At 41.2% G+C, this 21054-nt stretch overlaps 3 protein-coding genes across 4 annotated transcripts in view; all 3 read left to right on the top strand.

The window, feature by feature from the left end:
- LOC134000033 (meiosis inhibitor protein 1) overlaps positions 1-7899 on the top strand; it is a 58614-nt gene extending 50715 nt beyond the window's left edge. The window contains 2 exon segments of the mRNA XM_062439341.1: positions 2599-2807; positions 7749-7899. Of these exon segments, the coding sequence (XP_062295325.1) occupies positions 2599-2807; positions 7749-7899 (360 nt within the window).
- LOC133999575 (coiled-coil domain-containing protein 134-like) lies at positions 6533-15437 on the top strand. Of its 2 annotated transcripts, none has more exons than XM_062438804.1 (7): positions 6533-6782; positions 10607-10740; positions 10866-10987; positions 12046-12130; positions 12604-12746; positions 13880-13951; positions 14225-15437. In XM_062438804.1, exons 2-7 carry the CDS (start codon positions 10638-10640, stop codon positions 14348-14350), a joined length of 651 nt encoding a protein of 216 aa, XP_062294788.1. In that variant the 5' UTR covers positions 6533-6782; positions 10607-10637; the 3' UTR covers positions 14351-15437. The 2 variants fall into 2 exon arrangements, with proteins under 2 accessions (XP_062294788.1, XP_062294787.1); XM_062438803.1 differs by having other exon boundaries at positions 12604-12785.
- Positions 15438-15711: 274 nt separating this feature from the next.
- Positions 15712-19927, top strand: LOC134000122 (uncharacterized). The gene is made up of 2 exons (XM_062439437.1): positions 15712-15845; positions 17213-19927. The coding sequence occupies exons 1-2, from the start codon at positions 15824-15826 to the stop codon at positions 19234-19236; spliced, it is 2046 nt and encodes a 681-aa protein (XP_062295421.1). The 5' UTR covers positions 15712-15823; the 3' UTR covers positions 19237-19927.
- Positions 19928-21054: the final 1127 nt, after the last annotated feature.

Raw genomic sequence — 21054 nt, 5'->3', positions numbered from 1 at the left:
TTCAAAAATACCAAAGGCAGTACATTTTACTGTAGAGCTTTACCAGCATATAATACTGTGACACAGGAATATTGTTGTACTGGTCATATAGAAATGTTGAATTCAGAATTGTGGAATCACTCTATTAAAGTGCAAACAGAAGCACTTTTAAAACGGCAAATAAATAGTTTTATTCCATAAATCATGAGATCACAACATCTGAGCCTAACTGTGATTTTTGTTCTGCTCAGTTGTGATCACAGCACCAACAGTATGTGGTATAAGCTCCTCATACAAAAGTCGTCTAATCACGCAAATTATCTGCAGAAGAAATGTGAAATCGTATAAATGAGCTTCGAAACTAGTTTATTATCTGTGAAAAGTGAGTTTCAACATAAGCCTAAGAAGATGAGTTTTGTCATTTACCTAGTTACCCTAGTTAGCTTTGCAGCAAATGTATAAAGCCCATCTGGGTTTGCTTGAAGTCATTATAAAACCCAGAAGGAAAAGCAGCCACATCAGATGGCTTAGCTTGAATTTGGTGTCATATTTTGGACCAGAAATGCTTTTAGGATTCTGAAAGTAGCTCAGACTCAGAGGGGTGACAGAATGATGGCACACATTGCGGCTGCCAGTGCAGTGTGTGCCAGAGAAACATGAACCGTGCGAACGCGTGCGCACGTATCTGTCTGTTGACTTGTCTGAGCACGTGTTCACGTGCGTGCCGTGCATGTATCTGTGTGTTTGAGGAGGCATCGAGACAGTTCGGGTTAGGCAGGGTTCAATCTGACAGACACATCTCCTCTGCTTTTGCTGATCTACATTTGCACTGAATCTCAGTTCTTGAGGAAGTTCTCTGCACATTTGTCATCTACGGTATGTGGTATCATATCACTGCCTTGCTTCCTCCCCCAGTGAGTCCTGACAAAATCATCAACCGTGTGTGTGAGTGAAAGTGTGTAGGCACATACTGTGAGCACAAAGTTCATTTGCTTTTGCAGCATTCGCCCATGGCTATTTCCGGCCTGTTCATTCGATTCTCTTCCTGTCTCTAAGAGTATATGCATATTCACACCATCCAGTGGACAGCAGTAAGAGGGTGAAGCTGCTGCACTGTGCGCTGCATGCTTTGCTACAGTAGCTTGTCATATCAGAGCTGGCCTTAGGGAGAGTTCCTTTATATCATTTCAAATGCTGGCAGACTTCTAATAACTTCTCCCAAACCAGACGGACTCCATCACTCATCACTCTTTCTATCTCTTACATTAGTTCCTTTTTTTAAATTTTAATTTCTACCAACCATCTGTATACAGGCAGTTATGGGTGTTAGTTTATTTAATCTGTTTGTGCAGCCCTGTTGGTGTCAAATCAATATGGGTGAGCGCAGACATTGTGGGAGTCCAGCGGAGTACTTTGACTGATCTGCACAGCCCTGAAGTATTGAAGTAGACATTATCCATTCTGTCTGAACCCGCTGTCTTCACCGTCAGTTCTAATCGCTATCTTTACAGTCTAACTGAAAATCACCACGAGTCCATACAAAAAGTTACAACAAGTCTTTCATCCCTGCAGCCTTTAGTTTACTCACTGACTGCAGAGGTGAAGGGAGTGATAATTACGGTGGTCATAAGGAAGATGGATGTAATTTGGTGACAATATAAGGAATATTGGTGCTTTTAGAGCAATAATTGTGCGGCTGTCACTAATGAAAATATTGTGTTCATGTGCTTGTAATACTGTAACATTGCCTTTTTAATGTCCTTAATATATTTTTTTTATCATGACTACTTTCATTTAAAGAAGACTGAAATCCAACTTTAACATGCAACTGACGGTGATATGATGAAGTATTTCCTCATATACTCTCTCAACTTCTGGTTTTTGCATGGGAGCTTATCAGTAGCAGCTCTGTGTTGCTACTCGGACTCACAATCCTTTTCTACTGGGACTGTTTGTACCTGAATAGAATCCACTGCAACCTTTTAACTCTTGAAAAGTGTTTAGGACAAGTGTTCTTCCTCTTCCTTATTGCCTAACCTATATAGTTACATCTACAGTGTAGCTTTATATCCTCTCACAGGCCCTGGGCACATATTTATCTACAGCGTGTGCCTGTGACAGCTGAAATAAATGGTTTCGTTTTTGCAGTAGAAGTAGTTCCTGTCTTGCTTACTTATTTAGCGCTCTTCAAATCCCAGGTGTGTGTGTACATGTGTGTGTGTGTTTGTGTGTGAGTCGCTCTGCTCCCACTTGTGTGCTGAAACTATAAACAGAAATTTGGCTTTTGTCAGCTTGTCAAGGCTTTATGTTTTTTTAAGTGGATCTCTGGTTGTGTTATGGTTAAAAATGTGTGTTCTCTTGTTTTCAGACTATTTAAACAACCACTTAGAAAGAAAATAGGCCTTCACCCTCTTTTCTCTGATTCGGACATTTTCTTTTTTCTTCTTACATGTATTTTCTTCTCACTCTCCTCTTCACTGGAGGTTAACCTTCAGTCTCAGTATTGGCATTATGTCCTGTGCTTAGTCTCTTTATATACTTCTTCTTTCTTCTTCTCTCTCGCTCTTCTCCCTTTTAACTCAGAAAAATTAAACTCTACCTCATCTTACATCCATTCAGATCCAGAGCAGTGTCCTGCAGCCACCGCCCACAGAGGAGCACAAACAGAGAGTGAGGACTGTGATGGAGTCCCTCGAACCGCAGCCGCCCACCGAGAGCTGCAGCCCCAGTCTGCCCAGCAACGTCCTGTATCCATCACTTGAAGTGAAACACATTCATTCACACCTCCGACCAGTTCAGAACACATACAGCCTGACATCCTGCACATCGTACATAGTTCAAGACAGCAGCTCACACCCCTGCAAAAAAAAACCTGAACACACCTCTGTAAATGTCTGAAGTGTTGTAAAAGCTGCAACACACACACACACACACACACACACACACACACACACACACACACACACACACACACACGCACGCACACTGCACTTCAAACGTCAGCAGAGCTCCTTCATTGATTTTCTGTGGCAATTGATTGAATGTCTGTTGTGCTTTTCACTTGATCTCTTTCGAAAGTGTGTTGTACAGCACAGAGTCGTTACTGTATTTCAGTCAGTCTATATTTAAAGGCTCAATACATTTGCCACACACACACACACACATATTTCCTTTCACCCCCACACACACACTCTATACAGTGCTGCTTGAAAGTTTGTGAACACATTTTTTAGCATAAATATGACCTGAAACGGGATTAGATTTTTACACAAGTCCTAAAACTAGGTAAAGGGAACCCATTCATTTATTTATTGAGATAAGATGATTACATCTTCTTCTATCTTTCCTATTTGTGTGAGGCACAAAATATGTAAACCCTTGCTTTCCATAACTGGTGTGATCATCTTTCACAGCAATAACTTAAACAAAACATTTCTGGTAACTGTTTATCAGCCTTACACATCAGCTCTGAAGAATTTTATCCCGTTCCTCCTTACAGAACAGATGTTGTTGGGCTTCTTGGCATGAACTGTCTGCTTCAGGTCCTTCCACAGTATTTCTGTAGAATTAAGGTCAGCACCTCGACTCAGCTATTCCAAAACATTAACATTCTTTTGCTCTAACCATCATTTGGTAGAACAATTTGGTGTTTGACTGTTGTTGTCTTCTTTTTATGACTCACTTTCTGTTGAGCATCAGGTCATCGACTGATATCTGGACATTTTCCTGTAGAATTTGCTGGTACAACTCAGAACTGAAAGCTCCATCAATGTTTGCGAGTTGTTCTGGTCCAGACGCAGAAAGCGTCCAAAGCAGACCTGAACCATGATACTAGCTCCACCATGTTTCACAGATGAGAGGAGGTTCTTATGTTGGAATGCAGTGTTTGTTCATTGCCAAATAAAATGCCTCTCATTCAAGCCAAAACGTTTGATTTTGGTCTTCATCCAGCCCTAGAACAATTTTCCAGTCGACGTGGTCTTGAGCAAACTGTAGACGGCAGCAATGTTCTTTTTGGAAAGTTGTGGCTTTATCTTTGCAACTCTGTTACACACACCATTTACATCATTGATGTTCAATGTTCTCCTGATGGTGGACTCATTAACATTGACTGTAGCCACTGCACTATTGGCCTTTAGTTTCCTAGATGTTAGCCTGGAGTCCCTTGTGACCTCCCAGACTATATGCCTGCTCTTGGTGTGATCTTTGTTGTCCAACCACTCCTGGGGAGGGTAACACTGGTGTTGAAGGTCTTCAATTTGAACACAATGTGCCTGATAGTCGACTGGCGGAGTCCAAACTCTTTAGAAATGGTTTTGTAACCCTTTCCAGCCTGCGGAGTATCAGCATCTCTTCTTCTAAGGTCCTCAGAAATCTCACACAAAACACACTTCCACCAACCTGTGTTGTGAAGTTCAGACTTTGACAATGAAGAATAAGTAAATAAGTATATAAGTGAATAAAACAGGACCTCTCAGACTCACACTTGATTGTTATTCCATTGATTGAAACACCTGACTCTAATTTCTCCTTCACATTAACTGATAATCCTAGAGGGTCATTTTTGCCTCACACCAATATGTAACAAACAGGTGTAAGATTTTGGACTCATTTGTTTAACTGATGTCTCTTTATCTAGTTTCAGGACTTGGATGGAAATCTGATCACATTTTAGGTCATATTTATGTAGGAATAGAGCAAATTCTAAAGGGTTCACAAACTTTCAAACAGCGCTGTTTGTCTGTTCAGTTTTAAATCAGCTTTGTTGGCCACTGCTACATAAAAACAATATTGTCATATCACATTGATAGTAAATGAATACACCAAGGACAAACTGAACACTGTCAACTATGATTGAAGCAGAAGTTCAATATTAAACTTATAAAAAATATTTTATGAGCTTCTGTTCACCACACACAGGGTTAGGTAGGTAACTATCTGTTCATTTTGCAGCACACAGCAATATGTGCTTCTCAAATGATCTCACCAGTGGAAATTTGGGAGGAGGCAAATATCGACTTCTAGATTTCTTAAATTTTTGTTTTTCTCATTTTAATAATCAGATTGTTCACTTGTAAACATAAATGTTTTGTCTTTAAACAGAGACTTACAGTACGTTTCTCAGCATGCTTCAGTGTTCCTTAACTCGTGTCTTCAGGTGCGTTGGAGATGTGTCCATCTGTCTGTCTGACTTCACAGTGAAAGCAAACCTGATTCATACATTATAGAAAGTATTACACCCTCAGTTTGCCAGTTTGTGTAATCGTTCATTAGTTTCACTTTTCCTTGATTCCTCTATATTAAGTGTTTTTTTCTGTTCTGCTTATAGAGCAGCACATGCACCTGTCTGAATTTTACAGTTTCACAGTTAAAGAATTTATTACATGTATTCGTTCATTTACAGTAGTTTATATGTACAGGCAGAGAAAAGTGGAATAAACTATGATATTTTGTAATTAAAGTCCAACACTGATCAAAAATTCATTTGTCAGAACATGATACCTTTTATGTTATATACCATTAAATACATTATATCAGAGTCTACTATTGTCTACACTGCTTCAAGGACACAATCAACCACAGACCAGCATCTGAAAATGTTTGTGCTTTAGTAAAATAGGTCTTTTATCTGCTGTGTGTGATAGAGTGATAGAAGTGTTCAAGGTGAATTCTTTTCACCCCATAGAGTTACAAATGACATTGAGAGAATTCAAAAAAATAAGTAATTGGCTACATCATAGTTATAACTAGCTTCAGTCTACAGAAAATTGAGCTATTTTTTTCTTTACTATGCCCAGTGAGAAGGTTTTGTCCTGGTGAGTGTTGCTGTACATGACCTTGCACTGGAATGATTGATTACCTTCACAGAGCTGTTTGTAAGAGTGTGGCACCCCACAGGCAACTGGCATGTTTGACAGTGGCACATATTGTATATGTCATGGGAGCTGAAAGTCAAACTGGCTGTGCACATCAGAGCAGTGCTGGGTGACTGATGATGTCTGGTGTGGCTCTGAGGCATCCTAGGAAGAAGATTTTCTATATTTCAGTCAAACTCTTTTTTATTTCTAAAGTTGTGTTTTTGTGAGGGAGAGCAAGTACATTTGATTGATTGATTGATTGATTGGCTGATCTTTATTGTCTCTCAAGAGAAATTCATACGAAAAATGTTTAAATTTAAAGACAAAGTAAATAAGGGTTTCCTTTATGAAAATAAGCACATCTAAATATTCATGTGGTCAACACAGTAAGCTTTTAAAAGTGATCAACCACAGCCACTGACATGTACATTACTTCAGTTGAATTTTATATGACCTCAGATGTAGCCTGTTGCATGTTTTAACCCTCTTTCAATTTCTGTCATTTTATTGAGCGTGATTTTAACTAAATGTGGCTGGTAAGATGTCAGCATTAAAGCATCAGCATATCAGAGGAAGCAGATGGAGAAAAACGGAACGGTTTTTTTTCATACGGTGTCTCTCTCTAAACCCTCCGTGTGGAAACCGCATCCACCGCCGTGTTTTTGCCCCCGCTCGCTGTCATTCGTCCAAGGCGAGCCAGCCGGTGTGATCGTGGCACTGGCGGAGTGGAGCAGCGAGAGCCGCATGTAAATGAACACCTCCACCTTCGTGTTGCTGTCACCTGAGGATCCACTCGGGACAAATTGACTGTCCCGTCCCCCCCTTGTCGGCAAGCTGACCTTTAAGGTTTTGTGCGCAGATAAAGAGGTTAAACTGCACTACTTTGGAGCAAACGCTGGCCGCTAACCGCTGCTGTTTGGCGCCGCCGTTTCTCGCTGCAACACGGTGAGTGATCCGGGAGTTTTGTGGCTGTAATGTCCAGCGCTTTATCGGTCGGATCTCCTGTGCTGACCGCAGGCTGATGGACGCGTACTTACAGCTGCAATGACCGGCGGAATCGATTTGTCGAGGAGCGACTTCAAATGCTTAGTTAATTCCCTTAAGCGCACCCCTTAAATGAAGCCTTACATAAATATGTATACGTATCATTGTGGAGTTGATGTATATCCTCATTAGATGTGATCTTACACCCCTGCCTCATAACATCCGTGTAATTATTTGCTTAAAATTAAGTAAATAAACTAATAATTTCCTGTAGACAGCTGCGCGGGTCAGGTAGGGGACACGCAATCAATTAAGCAATCTGTAATTGATGATCCACATGACAGCCTTTATTCAGACTCAGCCATCATCATCACCATTACGCATGTCCGTGGCTGTGCCTCTGCATGAATAATGACAGAGGGAGAGTCTCGCAGATGCAAGCTGAGAAGAGAGAGAGAGATGATGTGTCAGTCCTTGAACCTCAAACCTCCCACAGCAGGCTTGCAGCCTGAGGGGAATCTGGATACACTCCTGCTGCACATCCAGCTGTCTGATAGCCATCTCACTCTCTCCATCCTCTGATGAGCTGCTTACATCTCAAGGGTCAGTTTTGCTTCCTAAAATTAATGTCACACTTGGCTGGTTATCAATTTGGACTGTTTCCCACTCGTGATTGAAGATTATTTTTAAATCCCCCCCCCCCCCCTTTATTTGTTGTCCTGCTAGGATGAGAGGCGTAGCAGAAAGGCAACGCATTGCATCGTAGGATATCAGATGCATGTTTTCACACCACAGGGAATTCAAACAGCAGAGTGGAGCTATCTTCACGGGTCTGTGGTATGATTAGATATGGCAGCCTACTTATTTGACAAAGCTGGAACCTGGATCCCCCACACTGGAAATAAAACTTAAGCCTCTCTGCCACAGGAGATTGTTGTTGGAAGAGAAGAAAATTTCCTCCGGCCAAGAGATTTACATGGGCTTACATGGCCTCAGTAAGAACTACTCTGCCTTTAGACCTCCCCACGCCAAAGACACCCTGCCCAACTTGTTTGCCACAGTGACAGACCAAATCTGACCCAGTGAGTCAGCTGGAAGGAAATCCACCCAGTTCAGGACTGATGGGAGAATACGAACGTGCACACAGCTTCTTGCAGTGCAGCTGAGTTGTACCAATGGTCCTACAGTACGTGCTCAGGGCTGATGTGGGTATTCTAGTAATGCACGTTTAGCAAAAACCAAAAAAAAGGTGTTGAATATAGAGACAACCTCCATGCTGCTGCTATAGCCACAGGCTGTCACTAAGGTGTTAGTGGTCTATCTAATGTCTCATTTGTCCCCAAAGGGCCTATGCTAGGTCCTTTGGGGACAAATGAGACATGCTAGGCCTGAGGCAAAGATAACATTTCTGTCAGAAGTTAATCTAGAGCTTCAACTAATGATTATTGTCATTATCTATGAATGAGCTAATTATTTTAATCGATTGAAAAGTTGGATATTTTTGTCTATAAAATGTTAAAAATGATGAAAAAAATGGCATTCACACTTTGCCAGAGCCCACAGTAATGTCTCCAATCTGCATGATGTCTTCAATCAGGCCAACATTTTTCATTCATGGTCACGTATGACAGAGGAAAGCAGCAAATCGTCCAATTTCAGATGCTGAAACCAGATAGTATTTGGGGTTTTTTTTTGTTGAAATATTACAGAAATTATTTATTTGATTTAAAGAATTGTTGCATATTTATTTCCTGCCAATCGACGAATCAAATCGACGAATCGTTGCAGCTGTAAGATAATTGTTTGTGCAGTGTGTAGTCAGTCAGTCACTCAGCCAAATGTAATATGATATGAAATCATTAGTGTTTTAGATTTTCCTATAACTAAGATCTAAAATAATAAGCTCTGTTTAATTAGGGTTGCATGCTTACAGTTAATGGATGCATTTCGACCCTCATTTCTTTGCTGCCCAAGCCACATTACAGATGATTGACCTGTCCTTAATGTCCTTCTTAAAGTCTCAGCACTTTGCACTGTTGCATGGAAATGTTAACAGCTGCTGGATATACAGTACATGTTGACTGCGTTAAATTATGCCAGTGGTGACAACTTTTTTTTTTTTTTTCTCGCTCATAAATATCTGTCAGAGCTATGTGGCTGCCTGCTCGAAAGCACACGGGAACATCAAATAACCCGCCGAGCTGCTGCCACAGGAGAGACGAGGCCCGCTTTCCCTGGTTGTTATCGAGAAATATTGAAGCTTTCGACCAGCACTTAAGGATATTTAGTGCATCATTTCTCAGAAAGCTGGGAAGCAACCCAAAAGATGTTCTCAGAATGCACAAATTGGTCTTAATCGAACATTGTCTCCAATCAGCCGTCTCGAGGAACGCTTGTTTCTGCTGACAGAGCGAGAAAGACAGTTGCATTGCAGTTATATTTTTTACATAAAAAGACAGTGATGAACACAGACGTCCACTTTTAAGTAAGCTGCAACAAAAGGGAGTCCGTCTGCTTTCTTTTTATTCCCAGTACAGACTTTTATGTCTTCTCAACCTGTAAGATCACAGTCACGCTGCTGTCCTCTTCAGAGGGATAGTGGATGTACAGGAACATATGCTTTTTCTCATGTGAGTGAGTTTCTGAAGGGGGCTCAATCAGTCCAAATTAACATTCACACCTCAAGACTTCTGCTCATTTCGTAGTCCTTCACATTCAAGACTCAGCAGCCGGTCTTGTAAAGATTAATTTTGTCAGTGCAAAATCAAGTCCCTGGTGCTCATTATCCTCTGGCATAGCCTCCTTTATCTTGCACTTGCTCCCTTATCTTTGCGCCTTCCAATTTTACCATAGTGTCTTAGCAAAGGTAGATGAAATATTCACCAGAAAAGCTGTTGTTTCCCGCAGGGTGTCCCCCCCCCCCCGCTCCTCTCACAATCTTACCCTCCCTGCACACTCCCAGCTAAGCCCCGCACCTTACCCTTCCTGCATCCTTCTGATAGTATCATTGATGGAGCCCTTACTAAATTATGCATGAATTATGTAAATTACGTCTTGTAGCGTTTCGTCAACATTGTCCCCTCCCTCCCTGCAGTTACTTCTGTTTTCTGTTAATGTTTTCCTGAAAGTTTGGCTTTCATCAAATTTTCATTTGATGAGGCCCTATTTTTAGCCGTTTTATTTATCTTCTCGCTTTCATCCCTCCCTTTCAAATGTATAAAAAGCCTCTGAGGGAAAGGCAGTTGCAGCTGAATGAAAATGTTGGAGAGGACCGCTGCTTCGGATGGAGAGAGATCAGGGTGGACGGAGGAGAGGCGAAGCAGGAGCGGAGAGAGAGAGAGCGAGTGTAGTACAGAGACTGTAAAAGTTCCTCTTGGGATTATGCAAGTGCCAGACATCAGATGTGTCTTTTAAAAGGAACATAAGGAGGCCCTCTTCAAATGCTGGTTACCCTCTGGTGTTCCATATTGACCACTTATCCCCAGCATGGCTCTCTATTTTACATATTCCAAAAGTATCACAGGAGAGCGAGAGCCTTTTGAGTGGCTTTGGAAGTAGAAAAATGGTTTCATGAATAGTTTCAATGAAAGCTCATTGTTTTCAGATGGCAGTGAAATCTCCTATCAAAAGAAAAATATGTTCAGCTTGACAGTCACAGTGTGAGGATTCTGTTTAAGAGGTGGAGATAGACCTCCAGTATCGTTACACAAATTGAAATTAAGTAACTGTGCCAATATTTTTGATTTTGTGATATAAATGTCCTGTTTTGGCATCTGTGTGTTCAGAAGAGTGTCCCTCTGCTGCCCCCTGCTGACCATGAGGAGTGTGTGCGCAGTGGTCCTGGCTCTCGCCGCTGCCGCCCTCAGCTCAGCAGACTCCGACATGCACCGACCGAGGCACGACTCGAACCTGGAGATCTGTATCCTTCTGCTGCCGGGCGCTCAGGCGTGTGTGTGGATGCAAACTTGTCTTATGGGTGTACGAGCGAGCATTTATGTGTCCACGTTAGGAGTGTGTGTGCTCTTCCTGATCTCCTCCTGTCAGATAAGCGGCTGTTTGAGACCAAGAGGAAGGATCAGCTGAACGCGCTCAAGAATCTAGTTGAGCTGAACGACATCAACCAGCAGTACAAAATTATAGACATCATGCTCAAAGGCCTCTTCAAGGTAGGGAGTGTGTGTGTGTTTGCTCTCACATCACATAGCTCACTTAGTCTCTATGAAGCAGCAAAATCAAACACAGACAAGGCCACTACTATCAAAACACATTAACAGCAACAGTTCTTTCTTAGAGCTCAACCTTCTTTTGCTCTCAGCAGATTGAAGGACAATAATTGCAGCGGAATCAAAGGCCTCGAATCCAATGATTACATTCATCAGCATGTTTCTTCGCATACATTTGAATGTTAATTTAGACTCAGCTGCTTGGAGTGCCATTCACTCGCAGTGGTCTGGCGGCTTTGCTTTACAGTACACCTCAGTTTCCCAGAGGACGGTTATCTATGCATCTACGTGCCTCCCAAGGACGCCAGGCATAGTCTTCAGTGGCTGAAATACATTGTCAGCATTTCTATAGCGCTCTGTGTGTGAGATAGGATGCTTAATAATGTTCCTGCTCATATATCGTCCATGTGCTAAATTCATAAATACATAACAGATGATTTTTTTCTAATTTTAACCACAATATGTCAAAGTCAACTTTACAGACCAAACAGGTTTCAAACAAGTCCCCAGTTTAACTATATTATCTAAAACCACTTATAATCAGTGTATCTGGAGCGCCCTCGTAGCAGAGTGATTACAGTGCATGCCAGATACCTGCAATGTCCCTCGTTCAAGTTTGGCAACGGACCTTTGTTGTATCACATAACCCTTTCTCTCTCTCCCCTTGTTTCCCTTAATTTAGGTTTCCTCAAAAAATGCCTTACGAGCTATTTGAAAGTCTTAAATTTCATTCACAAAGCTCTAAAAATATCATATAATTAATATTTCCATAGGCAGTAATTGCATATTGCACTTGGTAAAAAAAAAATCAAGTCCTTATTATCCCTAATGGTTTTTATTGATATTCTTCTCACTTTTTAAATTGCTTTTTATGTGCTATTAAAATGTCAGACTGAACTTGGTGAAGCCTGCAGAAACACTGCGTTAAAACTGCTCTAGATTAACAACCTGACTTGTAAAGTAAATAAACTTCGCTATTGAGCTATTTCTCCCCATTCAAGGTGCTGGAGGACTCGAGACAAATCCTGGTTGCGGCCAACATGCACCCTGACGACCCGTTCCCCATGGACGATAAGATCAAAGAAGGTCTGATTCACTTTTACACCTCAGCTGTTTCATCATTACACCTTTTCAATGTCTCTGTGTCCTGTTGTCCTTCTATCAGCCACTTTATCTCTCAGCATCTCTAATGTGTCTTTCGCACTTTCTCACTTCTGTTTCCGCCACCTCTGACTGGTTCGTCTCATGCCGTGTTACCTCTCTCTAGCAGCTATACCTCTGTCACTCTTTTTTTCTTCTCATCCTTATCTGCTTTTGGTGCCAGCAGGTGTCAATGATCAGCTGTCTTTTTTTAATGTCAGTGTGAATGTCATGAACATCAACCTCCCTTTTCTTAGGGCTTGTCCAACCCCATCACCACCTATTTCAGTGTTCTTATCAGCTTGTTCTGTGTGTTTAGTCAGCGCAAATATATTTTCAAATTGTCCTCCTCTGCCTCATTTCTTCTAGTTAACCTGTCTACTTGTTTCTCTCTTTCCTCTCTCTATACATCTCTGCAGCTTATTCCCATGTGGTGGAGAATACAGCATTCTTTGGTGACGTGGCGTTGCGTTTTCCACGTATTGTGCACCACTACTACGACCGGAACGCTGACTGGGGAGGTCTACTGCGCTGGGGGCTGAATTTCTGTAACCAGACAGGGGTATTCACCGGAGGAGCCCACCAACACGTGCTCACACTTGTAAGACTAGAAAACCGATCTATCCTGTACTTAATGTTACCCGTCAACAGTCATGTCACGATCCACTGATATCGTCCACAGTAAAGGACTTAAAGATTTTAAAAGGAGTCAGGGTCTTTTGCTTTTGACTGGTTGTATTAAAAGACTGAAAGACCTCCATTCTCCAGGGATTAACAGAAAGGACTGTTGTCGCCTCGAGAAAAGTTGCTGAAAATATGGAGATAATGTGGTTTCGGGCTAAAAAGTGAAGGCCTTCAAAAATATAAAAATTAGTCATTCTTTCAGCCAGTCGTTCGTGTAAGCTTCACACAGTTTTAATATTGATGGCTGTATCAGTTTAGCCTCGTTCTGCAATTTACTGCACACATCCATTTTGGACGACGGAAATTTAATTGAATTGGGTTGAGCTGAACCATGACTGCCATGTTAGATGTGATGACGCATCGAGTCTTGGCATTAATTGGGTGGAATCAATGGTGGATTTATTAGTTTTAGACCTTCTGTGGAGTCAAAACTAGGAGACACATAGAAATGACAGAACCAGAATAGTTCAAGTGATACAGCAGATCCACAGATTTTAGTGTAATCTGCTGTCATGTCAGTGTGCAATCCATTCTCATTGTCACTCCGAGTCATGACTACAAAATAAGTTGTTTGTCATCAAATTAGCCCATGACGCATCGTGGCCTTTTGAAACTTAAAAGAGCAAAGCAAATCAAATTGTTATTCCCTGTTTGTGAGGGTTAATGAACTAAACTCTTGCAGGATTAATCTGTGACCTTAGCAATGTGCCAAGAGGATTATATAGTGGATTAATTCTGAGACTTGAAGCTGCAGCAGTTAGCACCCCCAAAGTGTGCATTCAGCCCTCACTTATGCCTCAGTGGTTTTTGATCCGCTCTTCTCAATTTCACACAATGCTGAAACTAGAAAAGAAGCTCAAATCTGGATTTTTTTTTGTCTGTAACTTCCTGCCAATTGTATCATACCGCTTTTTAGCTGCAGAATAAGTGATGTATGAAGTGTCTTTTTTTTTTTTTTTGAAGAAATGTATAATTTGCCCCCTCCTCTTCTCATCTTCCCTCATCTCTCAGATGTCACAGGAGCTGGGAATAACAGAGAAATCCCCAGACTTTATGAACCCTTACCGCACGGAGAGAGACGATGTGAGTAAGATGCTGTTCCCCACTCTGCATGCCTGTGTCATCATGCACATGTGGTAACTCCAGTGACATTGTACCCACCAGTGCTCACCCATGAATCATCTTCTAACACCCTCTAGTTCTGTAGTTACACCTTCAGCTTACACCGGACTTAACAGCAGAGTGTTAAAGGAATATAAACACTCTCACACACATGTACAGACCCTTGTTGTATCTTATAAGAAGTCGTTTATTTAAAAAAGCATATTCCCTCTCACGCTTTCTCGTCTGCTTCAGGTGCTTCACACCGCTGAGGCTTTCCAGAAGATCCTGAGGGAGGAAGAGAAGAGGAGGAGGAAGGAGGAGAAGAGGAAAGAAATCAGGAAAGGCCCTCGCATCTCCCGCTCTCGTAACGAGCTATAGCGACACACCTCAGTGCAAGTGGAGAGCAGGGAAGAGGAGAGGAGAGGAGAAGAAAAAACAAGAAGGAGCATACGCACAGTCCACAAGGGATGGCTTGACTTGTAGACGCTGATGACAGCGAAGGAAGTAAAAGCTGTCCTCACCTGTACAAAAGCAAAGGTGCTCATGAGAGGAACCCTCAATGTGACACAAAAAAAGTGAAGTGGAGGTTAGTCAGTTTCTGACAAAGGCCTGAATTGCTGTATTCCTGCAGTGATTTATAATTGGAAAATCTAACGTTGTATAAGAGGTAAAAGACGCCTCTGGAATAGGGGTTGATGAGGGACAGTCATTTTTGATAAATTAAGGATTACATAACTGTACTTTGGAATATAATTCATTTTAGTATAATAAATTTGCTTCAAAACTTTGCAAACATCACTGTATTGTGTATGGTCTAGATTTAATGTGTCTAAAACCCATATGCTTCAAATAAGTGTGGGTGCCAAATATGAATTTGTCTTCACCTCATTAAATGCAGCCAGTTTCTGATTAGGTTAAGCTTGAAATGATGATGGAAAACAGTTTTTTTTTTTGTCAGTCTTTTTTTGTGAGTGTTGTTTTGTTTTTGTGTTTTCCTGAATTGAGACGTTAGGAGAGATTTCTACACAGATTTACATTCCTATGCCTGCTCAAAGTTGTAAGGTCACATCTTATATTATGTTTCCCTGTTATCATCCTTGGATTTTCCTTTTTTTTTATATCCTGTATTTGGCAATCCCCCTGATACCATTAGTCTGAGTTCTTATTACGCCAGTCCCCTGTAGTTTTTTTTAATCCTGTCTGAAAAACAATGTTGTCATTCAGTATGTGACCTTTCATCCTGCAGCCTTGCATCTGTTTCTTTGTTATGCATAACAATTGCGTTGTATAGCTGTTTATTTTCTGGAAAGTAACATATTTTAATGGTTTAGATCTATGGAACTGAGATTGATGTAATTTTGAAATAGTATTACGACTGTTATAAAACTATATGTATATTCAGAGAAAGAATATCATTGCTGCAGAATGAACAAGCCATTTTGTTATCAAATTTACTGAAATAAAGTGACTCTGATGTACAAAAGTGTATGTTAGAGTCCCACTGTGTGTGTGTGTGTGTGTGTGTGTGGACTGTCATAAGCTACTTTTGGGGACAAGTTAAAGACTTAGCATCAGTTTATCGGGCTTAGTTTCCCATATTGTGAAAAAGCTGATTTTTAAGTCTGTGGTTCTGTAAATGAATGCAAGTCTATGTAATGTCCCCTATCAGCCAACAGAGGGCAGGCCGACACCAAAGATACTCCTAACTACTGAACTCCAATGTTTTTATTTCAGCTCAACAGAGTTCAGTGTGAGCCCAACTCTAAATGTACTATCGGCTACATTCAGAAGATGCTTTTAGTAAGAGATTGAATGCCGAGAAGAAACAACCTCATTCTGTCAGACTGAGACATGTCTAACATCGTGGACCCAGGTAACATTACCTAATCTCTTCTTGCTTGGCAGTCACAGATTTCGTTTTTATTTAGGGACATGCTAAGACTAGCTTGCTAATGCTAAATTAGCTGTTTGTAGTCAGTATATGGTAAAGTGTTATGCTAATGCTAGATAATAAACGATTTATAGTTAAAGCAGGGCGCTTTGGATTAAAACATGATGTTTACATGTGATGTCTGATCTTTAGTGTCAGGGTTTGTCTTTATTAGTTGGCATCATGGGTATATAAATAGCGATTAGCTGGTAGCTGTTTGGTTAGCTGTTTGCTATTGATTTACACAAGCTATTCAGCTGTGATGTTTTGTTTCTGTGCAGAAGCTTCCTGACAAACAGACCTCATTGAGCTTGTTAGAGAGATAACACAGTACTATTTAGAGAAGTATTGCTTGCTCTTTTCAGTAGTGGAAAGTAACTAAGTACTAACCAGTTGATGCTACTTTATACTTTTACTGCACTACATTTCAGAGGGAAATACTGTACTTTCTACTTCACTACACTTATTTAACAGCTCGTTTTTCAGAACGTTGTTTTTTTTCTCATTCCTCTCCCATTAATCATCTCACAACCCCTCATTTTTATCTGGTTACCCTTCTGAGAGACCACTGTATATAAAGTAGTGTAAACTAGCTCCACATCCAGCAGCTACAACAGTAACATGCTGCTCTAACACTGATGCTTCACTATTAATAATCTAATGATGTCATATATAATAATATATCAGTCAGAGGGACCAAACACTACTTTTACTACTTTAACTACATCACTCATAATACTTAAGTACTTTTACTGTAATACTTAACATCACTCATAATACTTATGTACTTTTACTGTAATACTTTAACTACATCACTCATAATACTTATGTACTTTTACTTTAATACTTTAACTACATCAAGCTGATGAATGTACTTTTACTGTAATACTTTAACCACATCACTCATACTACTTATGTACTTTTACTGTAATACTTTAACTACATCAAGCTGATAAATGTACTTTTACTGTAATACTTTAACTACATCAAGCTGATAAATGTACTTTTACTGTAATACTTTAACTACATCAAGCTGATAAATGTACTTTTACTGTAATACTTTAACTACATCAAGCTCATAATACTTATGTACTTTTACTACTAGTAGGATCTTTCTTGAATGACCTTAACCTGTAGTGGAGCATTTTTACATTGTTATATTGGTACTTTTAAGTAAATAAAAGATGTGAACACTTGTACCAATGGCTGTCTTTGAATAAATGAGGGAAAGTATCGTTTATATTAGCCTATATTCTTGCAATGAACATATTAAAAAATTGAAATAGTCACAGACAATTTCTGTTATGCAGTTTTTCCACCAGGGGGTGAGAAAGAGAAGAAGGAGCCAGTTGATATGGAGGGTGAGAAAGAAGAAGATTCCTCTGAAACCAGTTGGAGTGAAGAACTCAGGCTGGTCCTCATCGGAAAGACTGGATCTGGCAAGAGTGCATCTGGAAACACCATCTTGGGCCGGAGGCAGTTCCTGTCACAGATCAGTGCCAGCTCTGTCACCCAGATTTGCCAGCAGGGGAGCGCTGAGCTCTCTGAGGAAGAGGACATGGTTGAGGATGGCCAAGCTGTCACACAGAGGAAGGTGAGGAGAGTGGCGGTGGTTGACATGCCAGGTTTCGGGGACACTCACCTCAGTGTGGAGCAGATTCATGCGGAGATCGCTAAATGTGTGTCTCTCTCTGCCCCGGGCCCACATGCTTTCCTCCTGGTGGTGCCAGTAGGACGTTATACAGACAGTGAGAACCAGGCTGTCTGCGAACTGAGCAAGGTATTTGGGGAAGATGCAGTCCGTCACCACACAGTGGTTCTTTTTACCAGGGGTGATGACCTAGAGGGTTTGGGTATAGAAGAGTATCTGAGGGAGACTGCACCTGCAGGGCTTAAGGCTCTGATTGACAGATGTGGGGGCAGATACCACGTGCTCAACAACAAAGACCCCAGTAACATGGTGCAGGTTCAAGAACTCTTGTTGAAGGTGGACAAGATGGTGAAGCAGACTAACACAGGGTTTTATACTAATATCATGTTTTTAGAGGCAGAGGCTGCTATCAGGGAGGAGCAGAACAGGATGCTGTGGGAACGAGGGCAGGCAGAGGGGGAGGAACAAGGGGGGAGCAATAGCATAATGGGAGAACAGGCTAAACTTGCAAAACGAAGGAAGTGTGACTTGGAGTCTGACCAAACAGGGAGCAGTGAAAGAGGATCACAAAGACTCAGTAAGAGGCAGATGGAGAGAGAGAATGATTTTAGGGTGGAGAGATGGACAGAGGAAAGGAATGCGTTTAGCTTCCTGAGGGACGGAGTGGAGAGATGTAGGGACCAGTTTAGAAGCAGGCGTAGGGGCAGCAGCAGGGGTCAGCCTCCCCGTTCATCCTTGATGAGGAGAGAGGCTGCTCTGTCTCCTAAGGTGTTGGACAGAGTAAAGATCCTGGTGGCTGCTGGAGCCACAGGCTTGGCAGTGGGGGCAGTGTTTGGTGCAGCTGCCCCTTTAGCAGCTGCAGCCGGGGCGTCTCTTGTGGGGAACTCGGTTGGTTTTGCTGCAGGTCAGCTAGCTGGAATGTCTGTAGTGGGGGGCACAGGTGTTGGGAAAGCTGTGGGGGCCATAGTAGCAGCAGCCTCAGGGAAAACTGCAGTGGCTCTGGGCGTAGCAACGGGTGGAGTTGTGGGTGGTTCTGTGGGAGCCATTGCAGGTACTGAGGCTGCCAGTCCTGGGGAGGGTGCTCTGGATGCTCTTGGGCAGGTTAGCATCATAGGGGCCTCTGCTGTGGGGGTGGCAGCAGGTATTGGGGGCACCATGGGAGCTGGAGCTGCTTTAGGAGCAGCTCTGGGGGGAGCAGCTTCCGGCACAGCAGCACTCAGTGGAGCTGAAACTGCAGCAGTGGAGACAGCAGGTGTAGCCAGTGCTTCTGTAGCTCAGAGTAGTTTAGCTTCAGCTGCAGGGCAGCATGCATTGACCACTGCAGGTAGTGTAGCTGCAGGTACTGGGACTTCTCAGTGTGCTGCAGCAGGGACAGCTTTGGTTCAGGAAGTAGCTGCTAATGTCCCAGCAGCAGTATCTGGGTCTGCTGGTGCTGTTTGTGGGTTATCAGGTCCCACTGCGGCTTCAGTGGCAAGCAGGGTTGTGTCAGACCCTTGGGGCACTGTGACAACAACAACACGCATCCTGAATGCAGTGGCTGAGATAGGTAAGGCTGCAGCAGGGATCGCCTTGGCTGGTGGTCTGGTAGTGAAAGTGGTAAAGGAAAAAGTCAGAAGTGGCAGAGGAACAACAGAAGGCAGTTACTCAGAGAAGAAGTCCTATGAGATCTACTGGAACAAATAAATACAGGCTAAGACTCCACTCCATTCATCTAATGAATGATTTTTCTTAGTTTGTCCTCTCAGAGATATATTTTATTATCTTATATGTAAACCACCTCAAAGATGTACAGCTGGCAGAATTCAGTATCATATATAACAATATATGTATAATTTGTATAAGAAATAACCCATTATAATAGATAAAACAGGAATTGTGATTGCAGTTGTTTGAGGCTAGTGAATGAGTCTTTGTACAGATCCAGAACAACATAAAAAGAAAGTCTCATTTTCTAAAAGAAAGTGTGGGTTGTCACAGTTCAGACATGGGAGCATTGTTAAATGACATGACTTTTATAAAGATTTACTATTGTTTCTCTTTTGTACTTTCTAAAGAAGAATCACAGCACTATAAACTATACATAGAAAATTCTCTTCAGCACTATATTATTACAGTGTTTGCTGGGTGGGATGAACCTGATCAATTAATGCAGTTTATGTCATTACAGAAATGGGTTTTGAAAATGAACTGAAGTATTAAAAAAAGGATTTTAAACTACAACGTGTTTGCACTGACAGTTGTATTGCACATCCTGTAATATGTAAACCACACAATAAATTTACAGTTATGTATTTACAGTTTAGTGTCAATGTACTTCAGTGTGTTTAACTTTGCTGCAGTGAAATGAACAATAAAACAGTATTTTATGAGTTCACATTTTAGCCTAATTTCTTTTCCTGTGTTGTTGCATTAGCTTTTCAACTGTGGTACCATAACTTTGGTACCATAACTTTGTTTGACCACAGCACATTTTCTGTCAATTTTAGATGCCTTTGCAGGACTTGGACATTGTGTGAGGCTACTTTTAATCCACTATACAGATCTGATGACTATGAAGTTAATTAAATAGTGATATAATGTAGAATTGTCTATTAATTATTTGTACTGATCTCGTTTTAAGTAACAAGTGTTCAGTGGTGAGAGTGGTTTGCGTTTCAGTCCTATTAACAGTAAATAAGAATTAAATCCACTTCCAAAGTAAACATGCACAACGCATTAAATATCTGTGCAAGTTGAACAATATTTCATATAATAAATGCTACAGTGTTGAGGTACCTGCTTTTGTGATGCTGCCCAAAAGTGGGCCTGGGTGTTGTTAGTTAATTAGCGACATATTTCATTACAAATCTCTAATACTGTATACTGTAGGAGAATACTTCCCAAAGCAAACTCAGGTCCTTTCAAAGAAGAAACTAAATGTCACTGACTTGATTGAGCTCATTTTATAAAATTCTTCTGTAGTCTGTAATTCTGTAATTTCTTTTTGAATTGATGGGAGAAATATTAAATATCCCCTCCAGACATGTCCGTCCTCAGTGTCTGTGCACTGGAGTCTTCAAGTTTCTACATCACACCTGAGTAAGATAAATATTGGAACACTACTGGCACCAAACAAGTTGTGATGTCACAAATCATACTCGAAGGCCCACTCTTTAAAAAAAAGTGAGTAAAGGTACAAGTGCACTTTGACATTTATTTGATGTGTGTGTTAACAAACATTAAACCTTTAGAGCAACTATAGCTTTTTAAATAACAAGTGTTCAGTGGTGACAGTGGTTTGTGTTTCAGTCCTATCAACACTAAGCTTCACCTTATCATCGATTTCCTTTAAGTCACAAAGTTTCGGGGAAATCACATGACAGAGCTTTCTTACTTTCACTTTTGTCCTAGAGTACATGGTCAAACAAAATATGTGGTCCTTTCATATGGAAGACTAATGGTTCAGTTTTTTATAAATGGTTTCTTTTTAATGTTACAAGTCTAACCTCAAAATATTTGTTG

The sequence above is a fragment of the Scomber scombrus genome, chromosome 18 (assembly GCF_963691925.1).
Source record: "Scomber scombrus chromosome 18, fScoSco1.1, whole genome shotgun sequence".
In the NCBI taxonomy this organism is placed as follows: Eukaryota; Metazoa; Chordata; class Actinopteri; order Scombriformes; family Scombridae; genus Scomber; species Scomber scombrus.
The sequence above is the reverse complement of the archived record's forward strand: the minus strand, read 5'-3'. Positions and strand labels throughout refer to the sequence as shown.